Source organism: Manis javanica, chromosome 2 (genome assembly GCF_040802235.1).
Source record: "Manis javanica isolate MJ-LG chromosome 2, MJ_LKY, whole genome shotgun sequence".
Classification (NCBI taxonomy): Eukaryota; Metazoa; Chordata; class Mammalia; order Pholidota; family Manidae; genus Manis; species Manis javanica.
In genome coordinates this window covers 118,791,415-118,813,561 of record NC_133157.1, presented here as the reverse complement: position 1 = coordinate 118,813,561, position 22,147 = coordinate 118,791,415, and the positions used below count along the sequence as shown (strand labels likewise).

At 42.9% G+C, this 22,147-nt stretch overlaps 1 protein-coding gene across 1 annotated transcript in view; it reads right to left on the bottom strand.

The window, feature by feature from the left end:
• GAD2 (glutamate decarboxylase 2) overlaps nt 1-22,147 on the bottom strand; it is a 63,514-nt gene that overhangs the window by 8,626 nt on the left and 32,741 nt on the right. Inside the window, exons 9-14 of the mRNA XM_073229237.1 lie at nt 18,761-18,815; nt 16,654-16,770; nt 14,633-14,697; nt 8,737-8,815; nt 5,900-6,049; nt 227-334 (exon numbers count right to left, since the gene is read on the bottom strand). Coding sequence (XP_073085338.1) covers nt 227-334; nt 5,900-6,049; nt 8,737-8,815; nt 14,633-14,697; nt 16,654-16,770; nt 18,761-18,815 — 574 coding nt within the window. The remainder of the gene's footprint in view (nt 1-226; nt 335-5,899; nt 6,050-8,736; nt 8,816-14,632; nt 14,698-16,653; nt 16,771-18,760; nt 18,816-22,147) is intronic.

Here is a 22,147-nt window from a genome sequence, read left to right as displayed (position 1 = left end):
AGTGCCCTAATTACCCTCCAAGAAATTTAGTCTCTCCTTTTTTTTTCTTTGTCTTTTTGTTTGATTTTGATTATGATTTCAGCTCAGAAATGCTACCCCATCATCCCAACATCTCTTTTGTAATGGCCCCACATACTGGACAGTACATTACTGACATCAAGAAATATCAGTGATAAGAATTGGAATCGACTAAACTTATTGGGATCATAGAAGTCAGAATACATACCTTTCCGTCAAACACCATTTCATATCCTTCTCGGTTTTTTATGATATTGTATAAATACTCTGCCAGCTCCAAACACTTATCAATATGTGCTTCAAAGCCAGTTGTGCCCTAAGTAAGAGAGGAAGAAAGCTTATCAGGCAGGCTGAGAAAGGTGGGTGAACTCTGAGGCTGACGTGAGGACGAACCCTTCTGGAGGCTGATGGTCTTTCTGCCTCTTCCAGCTCAGCTCTGCTCTGCGCACATTCCTTCCACGCGTCTGTGTTTCTAGAAGGTTTTTGGCAGTTATTTCTCCTCTAATGCTCTCCCCCTCAGGTGCTTTGTTTGTTTCATGTCATCACAGCTCTCTACAGTGGATTCCTTTTCTTCCCCAGCCTCCATCCCTAGGCAATTATTTTGATTACTCGAGAGGAAGATTTGCCTCTGCCATTCAGAGGAGTAATTATGGAAGTCAGTAATGACAGGAGGGCTGGCCTATTCGCGTGGATAAGCAGCAGCCTCAGAGAGACCCCAGATGCCTGCTCAGCCCCTGCCCATCATGTACATTTACCATGGCCAGACCCCACTTTGGTTCACCGATATACCCTCATTACAGAACAAATAAGATGGGTGCCTAATGAATATTGGTAGAACAAATGAATGAGTGAATCTTCAGGGGCACACAGAGGCTTTGCTAGCCTGTCGTTCTGCAGAGCTCATTAGATTTCTCCTCTGGGGATAAATGACTCATGTGTCTGTAATGGGCGAACATTACGAACAAGGTCTTTTAGTTTCCAACTCTGGAAGCCTAGGATCTGGACTTGTGAAAACCAGTATAATAGCCTCGGATGGGAGCTATTAAAGCCACCTTGTGACACTCGAGGGAATTATTTTTTGAAATGGCTTTCCTCCTACCTCAGTCAGCATTTATGGAGTACTAACGCAAGGTTAGGAAACAGCCAATGCTCATCCGGGAGCACCGAGAACAGGCCGACCAGTGACCACAGGGGGGACATGAGGGAGCAGCTGCAGCAGAGCTGAGATGGGCCCCCTTTCCTGTTTACACACAGTCTCACCATCTCAGCTAAATGGGGGACACAGCATAGCCAATGACTTTTAACATCTGAAGCATTAAAGAAATCTGAGGGGTTCAAAATTCCTTTCTTTGGAGATCGCCCCCCTAGCTGATGGGTTCAAGGAGGCTGACTTCCTGATGACCCCAAGGAAGGGCCTGGGATGATGTCTGAATGCCAGGCCAGTATCTACACCATGCACCCTACAAGTCTATGGGTGCCAAGGATTTAGAGTGAGTGTGGACTAACCTGGCAGTTTGGGGCCACTTGGGATGGACCCTAGAATTAACTTTCAGAAGTTAACTGTTCTCCAAACTGGATCCTTTGGATCAGTGATACTTGGATTTAAGCTTGCACATACCTGATCTAGGATATGCCCAAGACCAGTATGACTCTGACCCTGTCCAAAGCTGTATGGCCTTGGCTAATCTCTCCAGTCTGGGAATGATGGTGCCTAACTGATTTCCATACAGAGACAGGAAGATAACATGAATGCTCTGAAAATGGGTTTAACTGTATTACAAAGGGAGTGGGGGTCCTCTGGCCATGGGAAATCTAGGACTTCACTCTGGAGACGGACAGGAGCAATCTGACTGCCCCTTTAGTTGAAGGCTGAAGAGGTGCAAGGAGAGTGACACAGGAAACTCCAGTGTGCCCCCAGGAGCCTGGCATCCCTCCTTTCATGTTGGATATTTATGGGAGTAAGGTCCCTATTTTATTTTCAGTATTTGGAAAGATTTTAGGAGATTCTCCAAACTCCATTCGTTCATCAAATTACCTGTTGAGTCATCATACACAACACAGTTCTTATTGAGGGAATGACGGGCATGTGGGAGACTTGGCCACAAGTGTGGGAGAGTCGTGCTTCTTTTGTTCACTGTTAACACCCTTATACCAGCATTGCTGATATACACTAGGTCCTCCATGCATATTTGCTGAATGAATGGATGAATGAATGAAAATATAACTTTTAGTCCCTGAGGCAATGTTTTTACTAAATATGTTCTAAGGACCTATCTGTATCAGAACAAGATCAATTGTGTTAAAAATGTAGATTCTCGGGCCCCACCAGTCTCCTAAGTCAGAATTTCAGGAAGATGAACAGTATTTTCTCATTAAGGGATCTCACCATCTGCAGCATTCAGCTACTGGCTCTGTGTTGCCTAAAGAGCCTGATGTCTCCAGCGCTGCTCATGACCTTTATCTGCATAGCAAACCCCTCAGCTAACATGCTCAGCTTCAGAGATGCAGCTTCTGAAACAATCACTGAAGCCCTTGCTGCTGTCTCCATTTTTCCTGAATATCTACCTGCTAAGGCTGCTTTTCCTGGGGATGACAGTGCCCTAATTACCCTCCTGGCAATTTAGACTCTCCTTCCTCCTGGAATGTCATCCTCCCAACTCTGCCCATTGAAATCCTATTTCTGCCATTCTGCTCAAGACCCATCTGAGAAGACATCTTTTGGTGAACCATTACTGACTCTCACACTAGGAATGAGCTCTCCATCCTTTAGCTTCTCAAGGTGTGTCTGTGTTTCTTTTGTATCTGAGCACAGATCTTATCCTATCTGGAAAACTGTAGCCACCTTACCCCATTCAGCATCAGGCACAATAAGAGATACACAACATCTACTTACTGAAATAAATTAACATTTTAGAGAGAAAGTGAACATTCATTCAGTCACTCAGCAAAGGGTGCCAGGTATCACCTTCTGTTTATTAGTTTTTTCCTCTTCTATTTCTTTTCCCCAGCCATTTGCCAGTTTCTTTGTTATCTATGTTTTTATTTTGGGAGGGAATCATAGAAAACTATATGCATAACCATATATAAACAGAGAGATATCCTGGAAAACTTGATAGTTATATAGGAAGCCACTCCTGCAGGCCTAAAAAGGGGGGACTAATTTTTAGGGGTTTCTTTTTTCTGTCCACCACTCACTTTCAACCACTGAGGAAATCTGTCAAGATCAAGTCCAAGGATTCTCAACAAAACAGAGACAAAATGAGAGCTCTACCCAGTAAGAATGGAGTTGAGGGCAGGCACTGTGCTTTTGCTAGTGATAGGCCTGCACAGTGCACCATCTAGAGCACCTCCTAGCATCCCACATCGGGAAGCTCATATTTTAAACATATATTTGCTCTGAGTTATCTTGGACTTTATAAGATGGCCATCACCAGTGCATTTAGCCCCACTAGTCATTAATGGATTAAAGAATAGTAATTTATACTTAGGTTACTATTTCTCAGGTAGTTTATCTTTTGAAGGAGAAAATTGGGTCTGTTTGAACATTGCGTTCTCCAGGTGTATCTGATAACAGGGAGCTTACTGATGAACGTAGTACTCCCCCCTCTTCATTACTCTTTTTACAGATTATCTCTTCATTCCTGAGGGGATACAGTAGAATTTCATGGCCAGCTCTTCCATGGTTCTTCCTAGGAGAGGATGACTTCTTCCCCGCTTGGAATTCCTAGAGCACTTCGGATGTGGGAAGGTAACTAGCCTCACCTCTGATCCCAATGGCAGCACTGAACTTATTACTTTGGTGATTATTATTATTTCACTTTGCAAAAAAATACATAGCTTTAAGTCGAAGACCAAATGTAAGTTTTTGCCATTTACATGCCTATATACTTGAGGTTTTACATAAGGAACCAAAAGAATATGTGTCTATAGGCTACATGGCTGCTGTGATGTTCCTTTTTCTTTTTATCCTCCATTCTGGTGCATTTACTGCAGCACTTTAGAAATTGGATTTTTTTGCCTTTACTTCAGGCTCCATTAGGTCCTGCTGTGTAATTCACACCTGGTGTCCTCCAATTTATTTCTCTAAGAACCAACTGGCTGCCCCATGCTGGTGAGGAGGCTTTGGATGGCAAAGGAGCAGCAGGAGCTGATGAACCAGGAGGAAAACATTTTTGTGCAGATCTAGTTAACAATTGTCATCTGAGTAAAAGCACCACAGGAAAAAGAGACAAAGGAATGATACTGAACAATATTTAGGGATCAAACTTTCCTTAGCTTACGAGCTGATATTTACATTTGTCATTTTATAATTCCCACCAATCAATGAAATGAAAAACCTACTTTTTAAAAACTGCTTGAGAGTACACCAATAATTCACCTTCTTGATTTATTTATTTTTGCCAAATGAAAGTGAGTCTTGTAGTGGGTGGTGAGGACCTGGTGTATGTCCTTGTGAGGCTCTCAATTTTCCAAAGAGGTGGGGGCCCCTGCCCAGCTCAGGGGACTGGAGCCCACCTACCACACTCCTTTTATGGGGAACAACTTATCCGGGGCCTCACTCCGGGGAGCTGCCCAAAATACCTTGCAATGCTCAGAGAAAATTCAGCTGAGGCATATACCATTACAGAGGCTTGCCTGGAATTAAGCATGACCATCTTTCTATTTAAACAACCCTTTTCCAGGATGGATTTAAAGAAGATTCCATAAAATAGTTGTTGAATGCATCGTTTTACTCCCAAGCCCCCTCTTTTCCTTGCTAGCCACTGCTCTTCTCTAAACTGCTTAAAGAATTTAGTTTTCCTTGAAAAATTTTATAAACAGCACTGTATTGATCTTGTTGCTGTGGACACAGCTCAGAGCTCATCACACAGACCTGAGAAAGAATCCATCTGTGTTCTCATCCTGGCACGTGTCACTGTCACTGACCCAAGCTCTCTGCTTGTTCCTGGGGGACTGAACTTGCCACTTCCTGGTGTGGGCTACTTAGAGAGCTGAGAGCCAAATTTATGGCCCCTCTCCTCCACACACAGGACCTCGGGGCAGGCCAGCTTCCCTCTAATCTCCCTCTTTCTCATCTCCCTTGGTCTTATGTACTCTTTTGGTGGTGGGGTTTTGCTAGCAGTGGGGTTTTGCTAGCATCTCCAGCTGGCCTTGGCCTTTGCCTCCTGTGGGACAGAAATGAAACCAGGTGGGAAATCACCACTGTGTGACATTTAGGTTACGAATCTGGTCAAAATCAAAAACAAAATCTTTGACCTTTCCAGACTGCTTACATTGAAGCATACATTTTTGCTCTTTGAAGGCTACAGTTCAGTCCTGCCAGTACCGATCACCAGGAGTTACGGGGTTTCTGTTTCTGAGAGGAGTGATCAACTATAGTTAATTTCTGAGATAAATATAGAAAAGGAGGCTACTGGGTAGTTCTTGAGCTTTTAAAAGACTTTAAAACTAGAGGTTGCCCTTCAAAATATCAAAAATAAGCTGTCATGGTGGGTTTTTTTCCTTTTTGTTCTCCAAATGAAAAGACTTCATTAACCTATCCAGGGCTCAGTTACTGCCTAAGGACCAGGAGGTGGGACAACCACTACAAGAAAATGCACCTGAAGAATCCAGATAGTTCTGCCGAATAAAGCAGCATAGATTTGTTTTCTACATGAGTGAGCATTACAAGCAATTTGACTTAAGTGGGAAAAAACTAAAACAATGGGTTTCACTGTATTCCTACCTACACGGTATCTGGAATGCAAGTAAGTATAGTATTAAAAAAAATCTTTAGCAAGTAATTGTCAATTTGGAAATCAATTTTCAACCTATCATAATAAGGGTCACCAGATACAGTTTCTGTTTTTAGTGAACATTCAGCTGATCCACACATGCTCACCTTTGCCCTCCACATTAGCCATAACTTAAAAACATCCACATGGCGCCCGCACTGTAAGGCCTTGTCTCCAGTGTCGTAGGACAGGTCGTAGTGTTTATCTTGCTGAAAGAGGTAGGAGGCATGCATCTGATTGCAACTCTGCATCAGTCCCTAGAAAAGAAGAGAAAACAGGAAATTTACTGATTTTATCAGTTATTCCATTAGATTTATGCTGTGGTAAAAATTATTTAGAAAAAATTAAAGAGACATTGAATATCCTAGAGAAAGAAAATAGTGAGAATCAAATGAAAAATAAATAGGGCCAATATCTAGACAGGATAGGCCATTACGATAGGTCAGCTCTGTGGCATAAATGGCCCAGGGTCAAATGTTACCAGAGGTCAACCACAAGCATGACCTTCTTAAGAGAAGGCATTTATTTAAAAAAAATCATGATCAGAGTATATAATGTTCATTCCTTGGGAGACCATTTTGATGTTCTGATTTTGTTGTAATTAAAATATTTTGGGAACTCTGGTTCTGTAAAATATGATTAGTGAGATTGTTCTAGTGTTTCATTCATATTTAGTTCAAGTACTTATCATTTAGCTATTAGAATGTGAGTTCTTTCTGGAAATCATAGCTTTTAAGATAGTGCTATCACTTTTATACTGAAATATAAAAAAATAAAGACAGTGCTCTTCTGAGATGTCAGATGTTATTATCTAAACTCATCTTTTGATTGTCATGTTCGTCTCTCAGACAGGTTAGAGCTTCAGTAGAGCATTTCCAACCTCAGTTGCTAATGGTCGGCAGAAGTTTCACTGTTTATACCCCTGAATCTGCCCTAATGCCATAAGCTTCCTATGGAAAATGGGTAGCAACATGATTGAGCTATTCCAAGAACAGTGAATAAGTCATGCTCTCTGACTAACACAGCATTACCAGCCTCCTCACTAGAAACCCCATCACGTTTCAATTTGTCACGAACCACAAGAAGGGCTCTTCCATTAACTAGGGTACCACTGTGATTTACCAGAAGCTTTGGCATATGTTTTTTTTTTCATTTGTGACTCATGACAAGAGAAGAAAAGACTAAAATTCCATCGCTTGGTTGAAATTAGAAGCAAGAACACTTCTTAAAAATTAACCAAACTAAGACATAAGGCAGTACAACTAAGGTTCTAGCCAGGTGCTGAAGGACCAAGTGCCCAGACAGTAGACAGCAGAGCTGGGCTCCACCTTGCAGTCTGGGCTTCACATTCAGTCAGAATCATTAAGCTACTTTTTGAAACCAAGAGAAATTAAACACAATGTAATTGTAATAGAATGATAGAAAGCCATCAAGTTTGAAAAAGAAAGTTCACTTGAAGACCAGTAAGACTGACAATTGCATCTTCTATTTTGTTTCATGGTCACAGAAACTTGGCATCATCCTCTCCCAGGCCAAGCAAGTTCACAAATACGTGCCATTGATCCTTGGCAGTGTGGAATGCTGGGTAGGTGAGACCAGCTTCTCCTGAGACAGGAAGAGCAACTCAAAGCACATGACCTCTAAAAGGTCAGATAGCAGCAGTCTCATTGTACAAAAGGATAAGTGAAAGTGTCACTGTTTTTCACAAAAAGGCCTTGGTGAGATAATATTCTGATTCTGAGCCATTATAAAGTTATAAATTATTATATGCCCAACTATTTTAAATATACTCATAGCTGCTATGAAAGAAATTCCCATGGTCAAAGAAACTATCACAAATACTTTATTTTTATATTTGTAGTATCAGCAAGTAAAGGCTCTGATATGCCTTGAAGTAATGAAACCTGATTTTAACTCTTTAATTAATATATCCCACACTTTCTTAAAACCAAGAACTCCTTTATCACAGAATAACTGTTACAATCTTACAGCATGGCATTATTCCTTGGACCCCAATTAGGGAAATGCTGTCACAGCCTCATAAACTCTTGGGTTTGGAAGGGAGCCTAGGGCTATTAATCTATACCTTCCCAATGAGGGAATCCTTACTATCATCCTCTTACAAGTGGCTGTCCAGTCTCCATTCATCATTTCCCTGATGATGAATTTATTTCCCCATAAAACATTCATTACCTGTTGGGCAGTGTGATTTTTAGAACATTAATTGACTGTAGGTCAAACCTAAAATCATGGTGTGGTCTGATTTTGTCATCAAATCAATGGTACTAACAAATCAGTGGTAACTAACTAACCCAGTGTTACTAACCCAGCTCCAGGAAACCTCAAGAAAATGAGTCTCTTTCACTTGAGAGTCTTTCAAACTGAAGGCCACCATCCTTTCAGACTTTTAAGTTTCTTTTTTAAAAAAATTAGATTAAACATCCTTAGCTCTTTCAATCACTCCCTCTTACATCTTTACCAGTTGTTCCCCACTGTTGGAACTCTAGCCTGATGGGGTACCATGTACAATTCGACACGTACCTAAGCAAACCACCCCAGGTATAGTTTAACCAGAGGGCAGTAGGGGCCACCACCTCCCTCATTGTGAAACACCACTTCTTTTATTCCACTAATGGTTTCTGAGTGGTGTTTCTCTCCTGACCTCCTGATGCCCTTGCAGAGTGTAGCCTAATATCCTACATCTTTTTCACAAGGGCCACTGGGCCATGTGTGAAGCATGCCTGTTTTGCCTAGTCAAAGCATAACCATCCTGTACTTGGACAAGAGCAGGCCTTACAATTATCCTCATTAACAATTTCCCCTTTCTGTTTGTGGCTCGCTGTTCCAGGCATAAAAATCACCTTGTGTTTCAATTTAGTCACTACACACACTCACTCTATGAAACACCCTGACTGGACTGGGCCACAAGTCAGGAAAGACGTACCTCTTCTCTAACCAGGAGAGCGGAGCACTGCAAAGGAACGCCCATCATCTTGTGCGGATTCCATGTCACAGAGTTGGCCCTAGAGGAAAGAAATCAGGTCAAGACGGTGCTGCTCATGATCAGCTGAGATTACCAAGGTCCGGTGTGTGAGCAACAGGGCTTCAGAGTTCTTGGCACTGTTTCCTAGACTTCAGGACAACATTAAATTCACAGAGGAAGTGGACTCTTAAATCAACAACCTTTTCTTTGTCCACAGAGACAGGAGGTAAGGGCTAGCCAATTCCTTTTTCTTCTTATTCAACTGATTCCCAGATTTCTCAAGTACGTCCTTTCATAATAGCTTCTAGCTCAGCACCTGCTGCCGTCTCTTCTTTAATCCAGAGTTATCCTTCTAGACTGCAGGTGGAATACACCGTGGGTGCTACAGCAGTTTTCCATCTTTTTCTTTAATCGCAACACACTCGCAAAACACAGTGCTCTCCCATCAGTAATGAAGAGTCCCAGCTCAGGGAGTTGATGCTATCTGAAGAGTCTAAACCGTAGTCCTATTTCAGATTCCTTTAATCATAATTACTATTATTATTTCAGTTGGGATACAGCAATAGTGTCTGAACTGACTCTCGGTTTCCATTTCATCCTCTATCTGGTACCATGGTTGTCTTCTATGCTTATGGTTCTCTCTCCTCTTTCTAGATTGCTGACAAATTCCATACTGGGGGGGCGGCTCCTGATGCCCTCAGGGTGTGCCCCAGCCCTGTGTTTTCCATCGTGCATCCTTTCACTTTCCTGAAGCGGGTGGGTACACCATGTCCATCACACTGGAGTAGTTTTTGCTCTCAGGAAATTCTGTTTTCATGTTTCTGGGTCCCTTAATGCTATTTTCTCTTCCAGAAGGTCATCTCCCCTTGCTTCACTTGGTTAAATTCTACTTGTTCTGTAAGGCTGGATCCAGGCTTATCACTGCAGCCTTCATTCAGCTTCTCTCCCTCATCCCGCTGTCCTGCTCTAAGCCCTCCTCCTCCCGTTCCCTGAACAACAGACGTGGGCTCACCCTGCATCTAGCCCTCGAGGTATGAAAACCCTAGGAAGAAATTCAAAGCTGGGAAAGATCCCATTCATCTATTTGATGGACCGTGGGTGTCAGCCAGTCAGTCAGAGCGCACTTCCTGGCCTGGGATCTTATCTGAATCAGTGCAGAGTCCAGTTCATCTTCTAGTCTTTCTTTGGCTTGGACACTGGCTGTCAGACCCATTAGGCCTGGACCTGAGGAAAGCAGCATCAGCAGCTCATGGCCAGACGCTACCAGCAGGGGCAAGAGGACTAAACGGCCTCTTCACAACTTCAGGAGTAACAACGGAACTGTGGTGCTGAAAAACACTTCGAAGAAAATGTCTCCTTGCTCTGTGGAATGACCCTGAAGTCAAGAAACCTGGGCTATAAGCAGTAGGTAATAATGGTTAAGGGAGGGAGCCTGGGAGGCAGAGAGTCTGCATTTGCATCTAGGTCCTCTCACTGTGTGATGCTGAGCAAGTGACTCAACCTCTCTGTGCCTAGATTTCCTTGTCTCTAAAAGGAAAATAAGAGTAACTGGTTTGGGTAAAGTGCTTGTAACTGTCTGACACACAGGAGGCATTAAATAAGTTTGGCTCTTGCTATTGATGTCAACTGTTATTCACAAGTTTTGTGACACTGAGCACAAATACATCTCTATTCTATACTATTCTATAGCTATATACCCAATGCTGATGAAACTTAGCTTTGTCAATAATGTCACCAGATGGAGAAGAAAATGGATCTTCTCCATTTCTCTAAACAGAGGTGTTTATTTTTATATAGTGGCCAACCTGTTGTTTTAGAATCAGCCAAGACCCACCTGTACCCACACTGAATCCTCTGTCCTGCCTCCCTCTCTGAGGGGCTGCCTCATAAAGATGGCAAAAAGCTGCCCAGAGTGGTTCAACTTGCTCCTGTGGGATGACCCTGAAGTCATGAAACCTGGGCTCAGTGTATTGGAGAAATGTTGGAAACTGTGGAAAACAACCTCGGGTTCATTTCAAACTGTTTTGCTGGGGGGATTCAGTCACGTGGCTTCTGTGATTTTCTGTGAGTTGGGAGAGAATTACAGAAATCCCGTAGGGCTGTTTTAAAACACATCCTTGTGCCTGTGTTTGCACCTCAGACTCGCAGAGCCCGCATGAACCCATTAACCTGCCCCTCTTCCTCCCAGCCTGTTCTGTGCCTCAGTCTGCTCCTTTCACTGTTTTCCCCACCCACGTCCAACTCCTGAACTCTAGCATTTGGGTTCCATTTCTACCCCATCTCATCACCCCTTGAAGTTCCTTCTTTTTTTTTTCTAAAAATTCTTCTAAAATGCTTTATTCTGTAGTAATTTGGTGCTAGATTTTTTATGTAATTTTAAGGAAGATGTTTCATGTACAAGAAGCTAATGTTAGCTTGGTCAAAGATATCCACACACACAAAAAATGACCCCCACACTTTTCAACGTAATATTCAAAACTGTAAAATCTGTTGAGGTCGAAACTCTCTGAAATTTCTTGAAGGATTGGAAAGTACACAAAGGTAAAATAAAGCATTATATACAAATAGTAATCAAGCATTCTGTAATATATGGTGTTAGTGTGGCTGGACAGCAACCTATACATCCATAGAAATTAGTTCAGAACCCAGTGAAGCAAACAAAAGCAGCAGTTTCTTAAGTTACACTTGATCTCGTAGATGAGCAAGTATCTGTGATTGTTGATCTTGTCCCATTGAAGGGACACTCCTGGATTCATCCACTTAATTCCCTCCCAGCTGCTGCTGCTCCAGCTCACACCCTGAGCTCCCCGACCTCCACTGCCTCCCGCACCTGGACGATAACGACAGCCAAATAGCTTCGCATCAGTCCCTGTCTTCTCTCTCCTCTCAAATCCAGGATTATCGTTCTAAAGGGCAGCTGAGATCATCTCCCTCCTCTCCTCCACTCAGGCTGTTAGGATGGAGGCTTTCCATCTCTTTTCCCACCCTGAGCAAGATAACATTCCCCACACTTAGCAGTGGCTCACACAGGGGTGGTCCTAGGTGCGGGGACTGGTCTTGGTTTGGACCTGGCTCTGTGGCCAGGGCTTCTGGACACTCTACTAGCTTCCTGGCCACTGCCATGAGTCCATCTCAGTTTTACACATATCTGAACTTGCTCCAAGGACCCTGAGTGGGTCCCTGCTCTTCACCTTGATGCCCTTCTCCCACTTTGACTTGACCAAGCACCCCTCATCCTTGGGGCTAAGCTCCAGACTCCACCCCTGGATGAAGGTGCCTTTAATAGTCCTTTCTAGCAGTAATCATTTACTTCCTCTGTGCCCACCAATCAGCTCCCTTGTCTGCCTTTTGAACCTTTACTTCCTCTGCCTTGAAGGTCAGTCCATTGTTGACTCTCAGTCTTCCCTACTAGATTCTCTTGCAGATTGGCTTCATATCATATGCATCTTTGTGCCTTCCCCAAGCTTAGTGCTGTGGCTTGCATATGGCAGCAGCTCGGTAACATGCATTTCTGAACCCCTGGTTCTTGGGAAGGCAGTAAGGACGACAGTGATCTAGCAGCACTGCACCAGACCTTCAGCAGGGCCAGAAAGCGCTGAGAGGGGACTTAAGCAATGGCCTACTGTAGGTAAGCAGCAGTCTTCCACAGGGGGGAATTTAAAAAGAGCCCGTTTATGCACAGAAACATACTTCAGCATGTCAAGGTTCTGGGCACACCGTCTCAGCTACACCATCTCTAGAAATTTTGACAGTGTTAGCAAGGGAGAAAGTTGCTTTCTGAGAATTTGGTTGGTTCTCAAAGGTGATGCCAGGCAGGGTTGCAGGTTCTTGTACCAGTTTGCTCTGAGGATGGCATGCTGGGACCCCCTGACCACTGGGAATCTCCAGATGTGGCGACCAGAATCGACCATGGATTTCCTTCACTTTAGAATGACTCCTAATGCTTGGGGAAATGTGATGCCCCCGAGTGAGGCAAATTCCTTTCCTAAGCTTGTGCCCATATGCGCATTATGCCCAGGGGTCTGCACTGGCCCTACAACCTCAGTCCCCAAAGTGTGACTTTTGCAAAAAGTCAGCAAGATGGACATATGCTTGGGGACATGGGTGGCTACGGGGTTCTGCCCAAAGCAGAAAAGTAGAAACCCCTCACCTTAAGACCTCAGATTTGCTTTCCACAGAGTAGATTTAGTGACAATATGGTTTCAAGAATAGTGGCCATTAGGACTCGATGTTCCATGATGAATGTTCTAAGCTTTGCTCTCAAATAATAGTCTTTGGTACAAAGGCTTGTGGGTGTTTATTTTTCCAATGCACAGGGTGGGTAATTTCACAAGCTTTTAAGTAACCATTGGTTGAGGCTGCCCCATGGCTTCAGCACTTGGAGCCATGGTCAGTAACAGGCACTTACTTTCTGTGCTGGTCAGGAAGAAGCTCAAAGAGGAGGCACTGTGTACAGCCTCCTCTCTGGAAAGCGCACGAGTCTGGTTCTTGTTCTGGTCATCTGATCAGGCACTTCCCCAGTTCTCTTTTTTATATCATCTCTCCCTGTTTAGTTCATTTCTAGTTTCATACAGATCTTCATGCTGGGAAGAAATTCAGCCTGGGAGAGGCCCCAGGGGCCGGAGGCAGAGGCCTCACCTGGCTCAGTCTGGGGAGGGCCCTGGCTGCCCTCACCCACTCACACCTGGGTGGGCACCTGTGATTAGAGGTGGCAGCTCTAAATTCCTCCGCCAGCTCTGCCCAGGCCAGACCCTGACCCCTGCCGTCAGACTCAGGAACAGCAGCCTTGCTGACATGGGCCGTACCTGGTCTACCTTGAGTCTCCCATTAACTTTGCAGGGTGCCCCTGACTCTGCCTCAGTTTCCCATTCCACTCTTTCTGCCCTCATGGGTCCTCTGCATGTGAGTGGGCCTGGGCACCACCCGCACACTCTGAACATTCATTCTGGCCTGGCTGCCCTGTGTACTCAAGGCTGACAGATGCTCCCACACTCCATCAGCCTCTCTCATCCTGGAACAGAAGTGATGCCAAGATGTCTAGGGGAAGAGCCAATGAGAAGCTTTACCTGGGCAGCATCTGGCTACTTGGCAGGGCATGGCGGGCACTGGGCAGCCTCTGGTGAACTCAGGCTTTCTCAGTTGCCTGGAGTGTCAGAGCTCACAGCTATGGTTGGCCTGCCATGTAGGGACGGCAGAACGGGCAGAGTGGCAGAGCCCCCTTTACACACGGTCCAGAGTCAACCCTGAGGCTCACTTTGCATTCTGTACTTTTTTCTTTTGATTTGAATATGCTTTATGCTAACCAAATATCACCTCCTTTGTGATTTGCAGCTTTTCTCAATGGGCTACTGGCCATGTAGGAAAAAATTACTATGGGAATGAAACCATGAGATGATGTTATCACAAGTATGTCTGGCTTTAAGTAAACTCTCAACACTGATAAATCACAAGGTGCAAAACTGGCTTCTTTAAAGCTGTGAATATTATCCTTCTATCCACATGAAAGCTATGCACGTTCTCCATAGGAAACCGGACAGCCTGCAGGTTTTAAACAAGTTTGGCAGTTGGTTTGGAGGGCCGAGGAAGGCCATTCCTGAGTCCTCCGGCCAACCATGGACCCCAGTTAGGAACCCCTATGCTCATGAGGCATTTCAATGGGACCAAGTGATATGGGATTTGATTTATTTTTGTTGTTCATGTGGAAAATTCCTGAGTATATGGCTGCACAAGGTAAGGTGCACACTCGCTGCGCAGAACAGACTCACCTGTATTCCAGGTGTTCCTGGAGGCTGTAGGTAACTTATTTTTCATATTTAACTTTCACATTTTATGTTGTTAGTAAGAAGAATGAGTGTACCTCTCCACGCCGCTCAGTTTCCACTTGTGTTTCCGGGACATCAGTAATCCCCCACCCCAAGCGGCCTGAAAAGGAAGATCACACAAGGAGAAAGGTAGTAGTTTCTCACTGCCTAGATTTCTATAGTTTGATGTCTTCCAGAACAGTGAGGGTCTCATGGGGTGTAAGTTAGCTCCTCAACCCCTGGCAACTTAGGGAGGTGGCCACCTTCTGACAGTAGATTTTGAAAGTTTAAATTGGGGACTATTCTAAGGTCTCTGGTTCCATGTCATATTCCATGGGTGTAAGGAGCCAAATTAAGGGCATGCATCCTCAGTCTGATAGAGGAGGAAAAGATCCCCACCCATCACCACCACCCTTAGTCCTAGGGAAGCACATGATATCAGAATGAGAAATGCTATTATCTTCACAGTTTAGAGAAGACAAGATGGGCCAAGAGCCCATTAAGTAGCTTCCTAGTACAAGAAAACCATCCAAGATAGAGGAAGCAGTTTGAGAACCCCATATTACTGATGTGTAATTTTGGATAAGACTATTTCTCTGTGGAAAAGAAAAAAAAACCAGGGAAGATTCATACCAGTCAATTAGTTGAGCAGTTACATGTCCCTTAAAAACCTGTACTCAAGTTTGAAGATTTGAATTGGTGTAATACTCCCTTAAAAATAAAATGTCAAGATGGAGATTTATTGGAAAATGTTAACATCCTTTGTGGGTAAAATTATCCTGGGATAATTTTAAAGAAGAAAAAACCATGGTATAATTGCTTATTTTTTCTTTGTTATAATATTCATTTCTTTTACACTTTGAAAAACTATCCAATTTTCCAAATGTGTACGACTTTAACATTCTTTTGTACTTTGATGATAGAATGAATAAACATAAAGATAATATGTGGTAAACTTGATGTGTTTCCAAAAAAGCTCATACAACTGGTTAAAAGATCTCCTGGCTCTATTTCAAGTAGAAATGTTAGAGAATCTGAGCTTCAGCATCTGTGGGCTCAGGATACATAGGCACTGTTAGTTTTAAATCTGTCCGAGTAACCCTCTTCCTGAATCAGCCAGCAAGGTTCGGTGGGCTGTCCAGTTCCCAGCCCCAAGTCACTGATGGAGCTCGAGCTGATCAACTTGTTTCAGTGTCTTCCTGTGTAAAACTGAAGGGGTCTCTGGCAGCCTAATGAACTATCACATTGTGAATCAAGGAGGGAATGGAAGATGGCTAACTGCTGTGTAAGATGCCTCTGGGATAATGGAAATGGACCCAGCCTAGTCAGTGGAAGATTTCTGCTCCAAAAGAAGGGAATTAATTTGGTCTAAATACTTACTATAAAGCCAAAATGACTTTATACTGGTCTAAACTTAAATCTCCTCAATTTGTCCTTCTAAAAATGGACAGTTCTTCATTTGGAGGTGTTTTGGTGAGCACATATCCATTAAACTTTAGTGTGACTAGGCCTGGAGTGAAAACACCTCAAATATAATTTATCTTCTTAGCTTCTGAAGCTAAGAAACTGGAAATCTGGTGGTCTATGTGTTCTAACAGGTTGTCACACTTGCATTCCTCTCCCAATATACAAATACCTGATCTGAGCTTGAGTTTTTATCCTCTGGGCTTCCTATATAAATGCATCTCCTTTTGACCTTTTTGATCATTTCTATGTGGAAGTAATATGATCTACATGTGTGCGGCTGCATGCATATGTCCATAGGCTGTATTCCTCCACGGATGTATGGCCCAATGAACTGAGAACCAAGCGCTCAGTTCAGGTACTGGTCATAGAAATAAGAATATTATTGTGTTGGGAACATTAAGGCATAATCAACCTCTGACTGCTTCCAGCCAGTGTTATACTGTGTGAGTTGTGTGTAGTTTTGGCTCTGTGATCTTTAAAAGCTTAAGTATCATCAGTCTGAAAATAAGTTCCTAAAGTAAAAAAATAAAACAGAGAGAACAAATTTCATTTCACCAGCTCCAAGTAAAAAAATAGGGCATTTTAGTGGCAGTCCCCATGGGATACTTACATCCACATGCATCCAGATCTTGTACTTTTTGCAAAGGTCAGCAACAGCTAAGAGGGGATCAAATGCGCCGTACACGGTGGTCCCAGCCGTAGCACTCACAAGGAAAGGAACAAATCCCTAGGCAAATGAGAAAGCCCCAAATAATGTAAAGTAGGGTTCAAGGATTCTTTCAAAAAGCCAATAAAAACAGTGGAAATTCTCCCCTTATCATAAATAGCTGCATTTTTGGAACTATCAGAAGGGTTACTGACACCGTGGAGCCTGGTAGGGAGGGTGTCCACTCTCCAGGACATCCTATCGGACCCGCCAGGTGCCTTATGAGAAGAGTTACTCTGGTTTTCAGAAGCGGCTACCCTGGACCCAGAGGTGAGTAAGCTTCATGGTGCCCACAGGCCATTTATAAATTCCAGGTCGATTTTCTGGTCTCTCATGCCCCCTTTGCTCACGTTCTAGGGTCCCTTTTTCATAACAGGGTCTCTGAACTTAATAAATGCCCAGAGTAAGCAGCCAAGAGAATGAAAAGCAGGAACTCATTATTCCTATTTGGAAAATCCTCAGATGATATATTTGGCATCTTTGAGGGAAGAATTTATATGGGACTAAACAATAAGCTTGGCTTTTATCCATCTTAGTATCCTCAGTCTGTCTGGCCCTGGCTAAGGGAACACTGATTGAAATAACAAGTGGCTGCTGAAAGAGGGCGGAAGAAAGGCTCACACAGGATGAACATAGTCGATGACACGAGGTAACGTGATGTTACAGAGTCGGTCTTTAGGTGGCAGCAAAGGTTTAATCTTATGGCTTTGTCACTAGAAGTAGTTCTATTACAGGAACAAGGGGAACCTCCTGCTTCCACTTTGAAGGAAACAAACAAAAAAGGCATCTAAAATAAATATTCTTGAGCCAACATGGAAAACATAATGGAGTCTCCTCAAAAAACTTAAAATAGAAATACCATACAATCCAGTAATTCCACATCTGGGCATTTACCCAAAGAAAACAAAAACACTAATTTGAATATTACTCGGCCAAAAAAATAATGGAATCTTGCCATTTGCAACAACATGGATGGACCTAGAATTATTAGGCTAAGTGAAATAAGCCAGAGACAAATACCATATGATTTCCTTTACATGTGGAATCTAAAACACAAAACAAATGAGCAACAAGCAAACAAACAAAAAACTCGGAAACAGACTCCTAAGTACAGAAGAAAAACTGGAGGTTGTCAGAGGGGAGGGGGAGAGAGAATGGGAGAAAAGTGAAGGGGATGAGAGAAAGGTGCAAACTTCTAATTATAAAATAAGTAAATCATGAAGGTGAAAGATACACCATAGGGAACAGTCAGTAATACCATGATAACTTGGTATGGTGACAGATGGCAACTACACATTATGGGGAGCATTTTTTAAATGTATATAACTATCAAACTGCTATGTTGTACACATGAAACTAATATAATTTCAACTATACTTCAGCAAAATGCATTTGTTCCATCTTTGAACTAGGAATGGCAGGTTATATCTACTAAAAATTACACTAAGAGAGCTCTAAAAAGCAAGCTCTATGGTTTGCAAGCTATCCAGAGATGTAAGTGATTTTCTAGAGCTCTGTAGGAATCTTTAGTAGTTCTCCAGAACACGTTACTTCTAAGAGTTCTAATTTGCTTCCTAAAAAATAAGATGTTTTGAAAGCCAGTCATATCCATATGTGTCTAGGCAGGAGAAATTGGCCCCTTTGAAACAGCCACACAACAGTGACACATGCTGCCTTAGCATTCTGTTATTTTCCACTTGTGAACACGATCTTTTAAATGTTTGTTTAATGCCAACCTTGACACCTAGGAAGACAGGTGCTTTGAAAACTCTTACCATATCACTGTGCATATTATTTATCCAGGAGCTTGGCCCTTTCTATAGCAGAGCCTACAACTCCAAGAAATGAATAAGGACTGGTTACAAAATTCCATTTTCTCATTAAAGAGGGGAAGTTGAGACTTGGGCCCTCTTTTTAAAATAAAACCAAAGTGTGTTCTCCACTGAATGGAAATAGAAATATGGACCCTCAGCTTGTTTTGGGCTGGATAAAGATCTCCACAAAAACTTACTCTTTGTTTGGCTTCAAGGATCCTTCTTTCAAGATCAGATGGGATCATTTTCCCCCTGAAAGGAAAAAGAAATATAGGTTTGCTTTGAATAATTTACTTTGTCTTTACCACAGGAGGATTTAAATGTCCAACACGAAACCACTGATAATAATGATCAGTGAAAACAACAACTTGGCTGTTTCCAGAAAGAACTGTATTTCCTCTCTGAAAGATGCATGACTGTGATCTCTGACACATTTGGGAGACACCAGCCACATTGCGCTATTACAGCAGCTGCATGTCCTTCGCCTCCACAGAGCCTGCTCTTCAGGTTATGCTCTTAATTCGGTTAAAACACGCCTGCTTTGGAGCAAGACATTTGGAGAGGAATGGAGAGTGCAGAAAAAATTTGAATTCCAAATCTCCGAATGACTGGACCTGCAATGTCAGAGAGATGCAATGCCAAGTAGAGAAAATCCATTCTGAAACGTTTGAATAAAAATATTAAGTAAAAAGAAAAAAGTCACCTAGTTATATTCCAAGTGCTAAAGGCATAAAGCAAGCCAAGAACTCATAGCCTCAAACTTCAAATGTGTGATTGACTTTAGAGAAAGAAACATCGTTTCATCCCTGAAATGTCTCTTTCCTAAAGTAAAAGCACAGAAAGTGCTTTTGCCTACTATAAAACCCCATTATTACAGTGACCAAAGGAGGTGATTTCTAGTAGAAGCTGGATGTGTGATCTTAGTCAAGTCAGTAATTTCCCATTGCCTATTATTATCCCTGGAACATAGGGATAACAATTTTACCTGTGGAGTTAGGAGGAGTAAATGAGTTAGCAAATGTAAAATTATTTTAAAAGTAAAGTTAGAGGCCGTGAAATATTCTTTAAACAGAAAGAGCTAAACTGGCTAAACTCTTCACATCAGGGTCATTGATCTAGGGTTTTAAAAGGCAATTTGGAGAAAAACTACAGAGGAGGACATTCACAGGAAATGGCTGGCACATGCTCCTGGCACCTAGGGAGCAGTGATTGGAGGAGGGGTGGTTGGTACTGGTCTAGCTCAATAGTCCCTTTGTGACTGTGTCCCTGTGGTTTTAGATACAGTGCAAGCCCTGGGCTACGTCATTACACCTCTTAGTGTTGTCTTGCCTAAGCTTTACCTATTGAAAGATGTTATCTTAGTATAAATTATTTTTGAAACATTTCTCCATTTTATAAAAATAATTTGAGCATGATATAGTGAGTAAGTTATATTTTCTGCATTTTTCATTTCAGGCTAGTATTGGAGATGTATAAAATAGCTGGAAATAAAGCAGACAGTGGCCCTGAGCATACTGAGAACCAATGATTTATGCACAGCTGTTCTCCCAAGAAAGGCAGTTAAAATGCAATTACCTGGCAACCAGAATGGACCAGTTACCAGGGACAAGTCAGTCAGGCTGGGATGGAACAAAGGGCAATAACTGTACTTTGGTGTGCCGGGTTGGACTTCTCTTCAGAGCAGCCCACCTTTGGGGAAACTCCTGTGAGACACGGCCTCTGAGGGCAGAAAATGGGAAGGGAAGGCTGGATGGTGGGGTGGGGAAAGGAGCAGAAGAGGGCCGTTCTCTTGCTGTACTTGTCACACTCCATAGCTTGGCCTGGGGGCACTTCCCAAGCAGTGATTTTTAGCCTGTCCTAGATCAGGCTGTGCTAAAACATCTTGTTACAGCCCTGCTAGAAACACAAGGTTCAAAATTCAGAGACTTGGGTATTTTATATATTCAGGTATTTTATATTTATCTTCTACATAAAGTTTTAAGCATATTAAAATTGCCATAATATTTTTGTAGGTAAACAGGGACATTGAGAGAGATTGTTTGCAAATCCTAAATTCTACCTAGTCTCCCACAAGCTAGCCATCTCTGCCCTGGACAGTGTTGGGCAGATTAGCTTCACAGTTGCTCTTTGCTCAGCTAATCACATCTGGATGTTTTGTTAGGCATAAGGCACTAAGGTGTCACAAGAAGTCACAGATTAGGGGACATTAGAATTGGAAGGAGCTCAAGACCTATTTCTAGTCTAATTGTGTCATTTTTCAAATGAAGAAAGAGGCTAATGGAAGTGGTCTAATGCCAAGATCAACTGTCCAAGATCAAATGTTGGTAAAAGGCCAACTAGAAATAAAATGCCATGCTTCTAGAGTAAACTCAAAGGGCCAAGCATATGGGAAATGTATTTGGGAAGGTTGAAATCTTATTAAGATAAATCTTTTAAGTGAATATCTGGCTTTCACAGATCAGAGGTATCTTTCAAGCTTGCCAGGAAAGCAGTAATAAGCACACAATAGGTCTCATTTCCATCAATGAGCTTTGGGGCATAAGGAAGGGGCAAGCTTGTCAGATAATCAAGTTCAAGTGTACTTCTCACAGGGTGGAATGTGAGGGGTGTGGCTCTAGACAGGGCAGCCTCCTGTCTTCTTGGGCTTTCCTCTGCTTTCCAAGCCCTTAGTTACATTGCCTACTTAGGAATCTGGACCCTGGCACACTGCAGGGGGCAGATCAGCATTTGTTGGAGGTCTGTGACCAGAAGGGCAAAAAGGTTAACTCAGGGGTGGTATTAACTATGTTCACTTTTCCTTAAGGACTGACCAGGCAGTTGGTCTGAGGACCTCTGGAGACAAAAGTTTGCATCTTTCCATTTATCTTAGGACTGGCTGAACTACTATAGAACAATGGTTCTTAAAACTTAGTGCACATAAACATCACCTGGGTAGGTCTTTGAAATGCAGGTGTCTTGGCCTTGCTCTTAGGCATTTTGATTCAGAAGGTCAGTTAGAGGGCCCAGGAATTAACTCATTCCACAAATATTTATTGAGTACTTCCTCTGTGCCAAACACTGTCAGGAGGGGTATGAGGGTCAACAAACCAGTTTCTATTCTTCGGGGCTTATATGCTGGCATGTGAGGCAAACAGTAACATAGTAAACAGACAAACATTCCTATGAAGCTGCACTGCTAACAAACTCTCCAGATGATTCTGATACAGGCAGAGAAACATTGCTTTAGAAATGGAAATTTTAGCCTAGTAGGCTTTTAAATAATGGTGTATAACACACTAGCCAAGTAATTTCCATGGGACCTATAGATTTGAGCCCTCATGGCTGTAGGGCAGCAAGCAGAAAGTCATCCAGATGTGCATCCCCCTACCTTTCTATGTGCTGTGGAATGAGAGTACTGGGTGACAGTCAGTAGGCTCCTCTGAGGACTGGCTGCTGTCTGGCCAGTCCTGGCATCTCCAGACAAGCATATTTTAACAGCTGCAATCTTTGGTGGCAGCTGTTGCATCCCACATCTCAGGTCTAAAAGTATTTCCACAGCAAAATGAGTCTCTTGAACATTTACACATACAGCCTTTAGCACACAG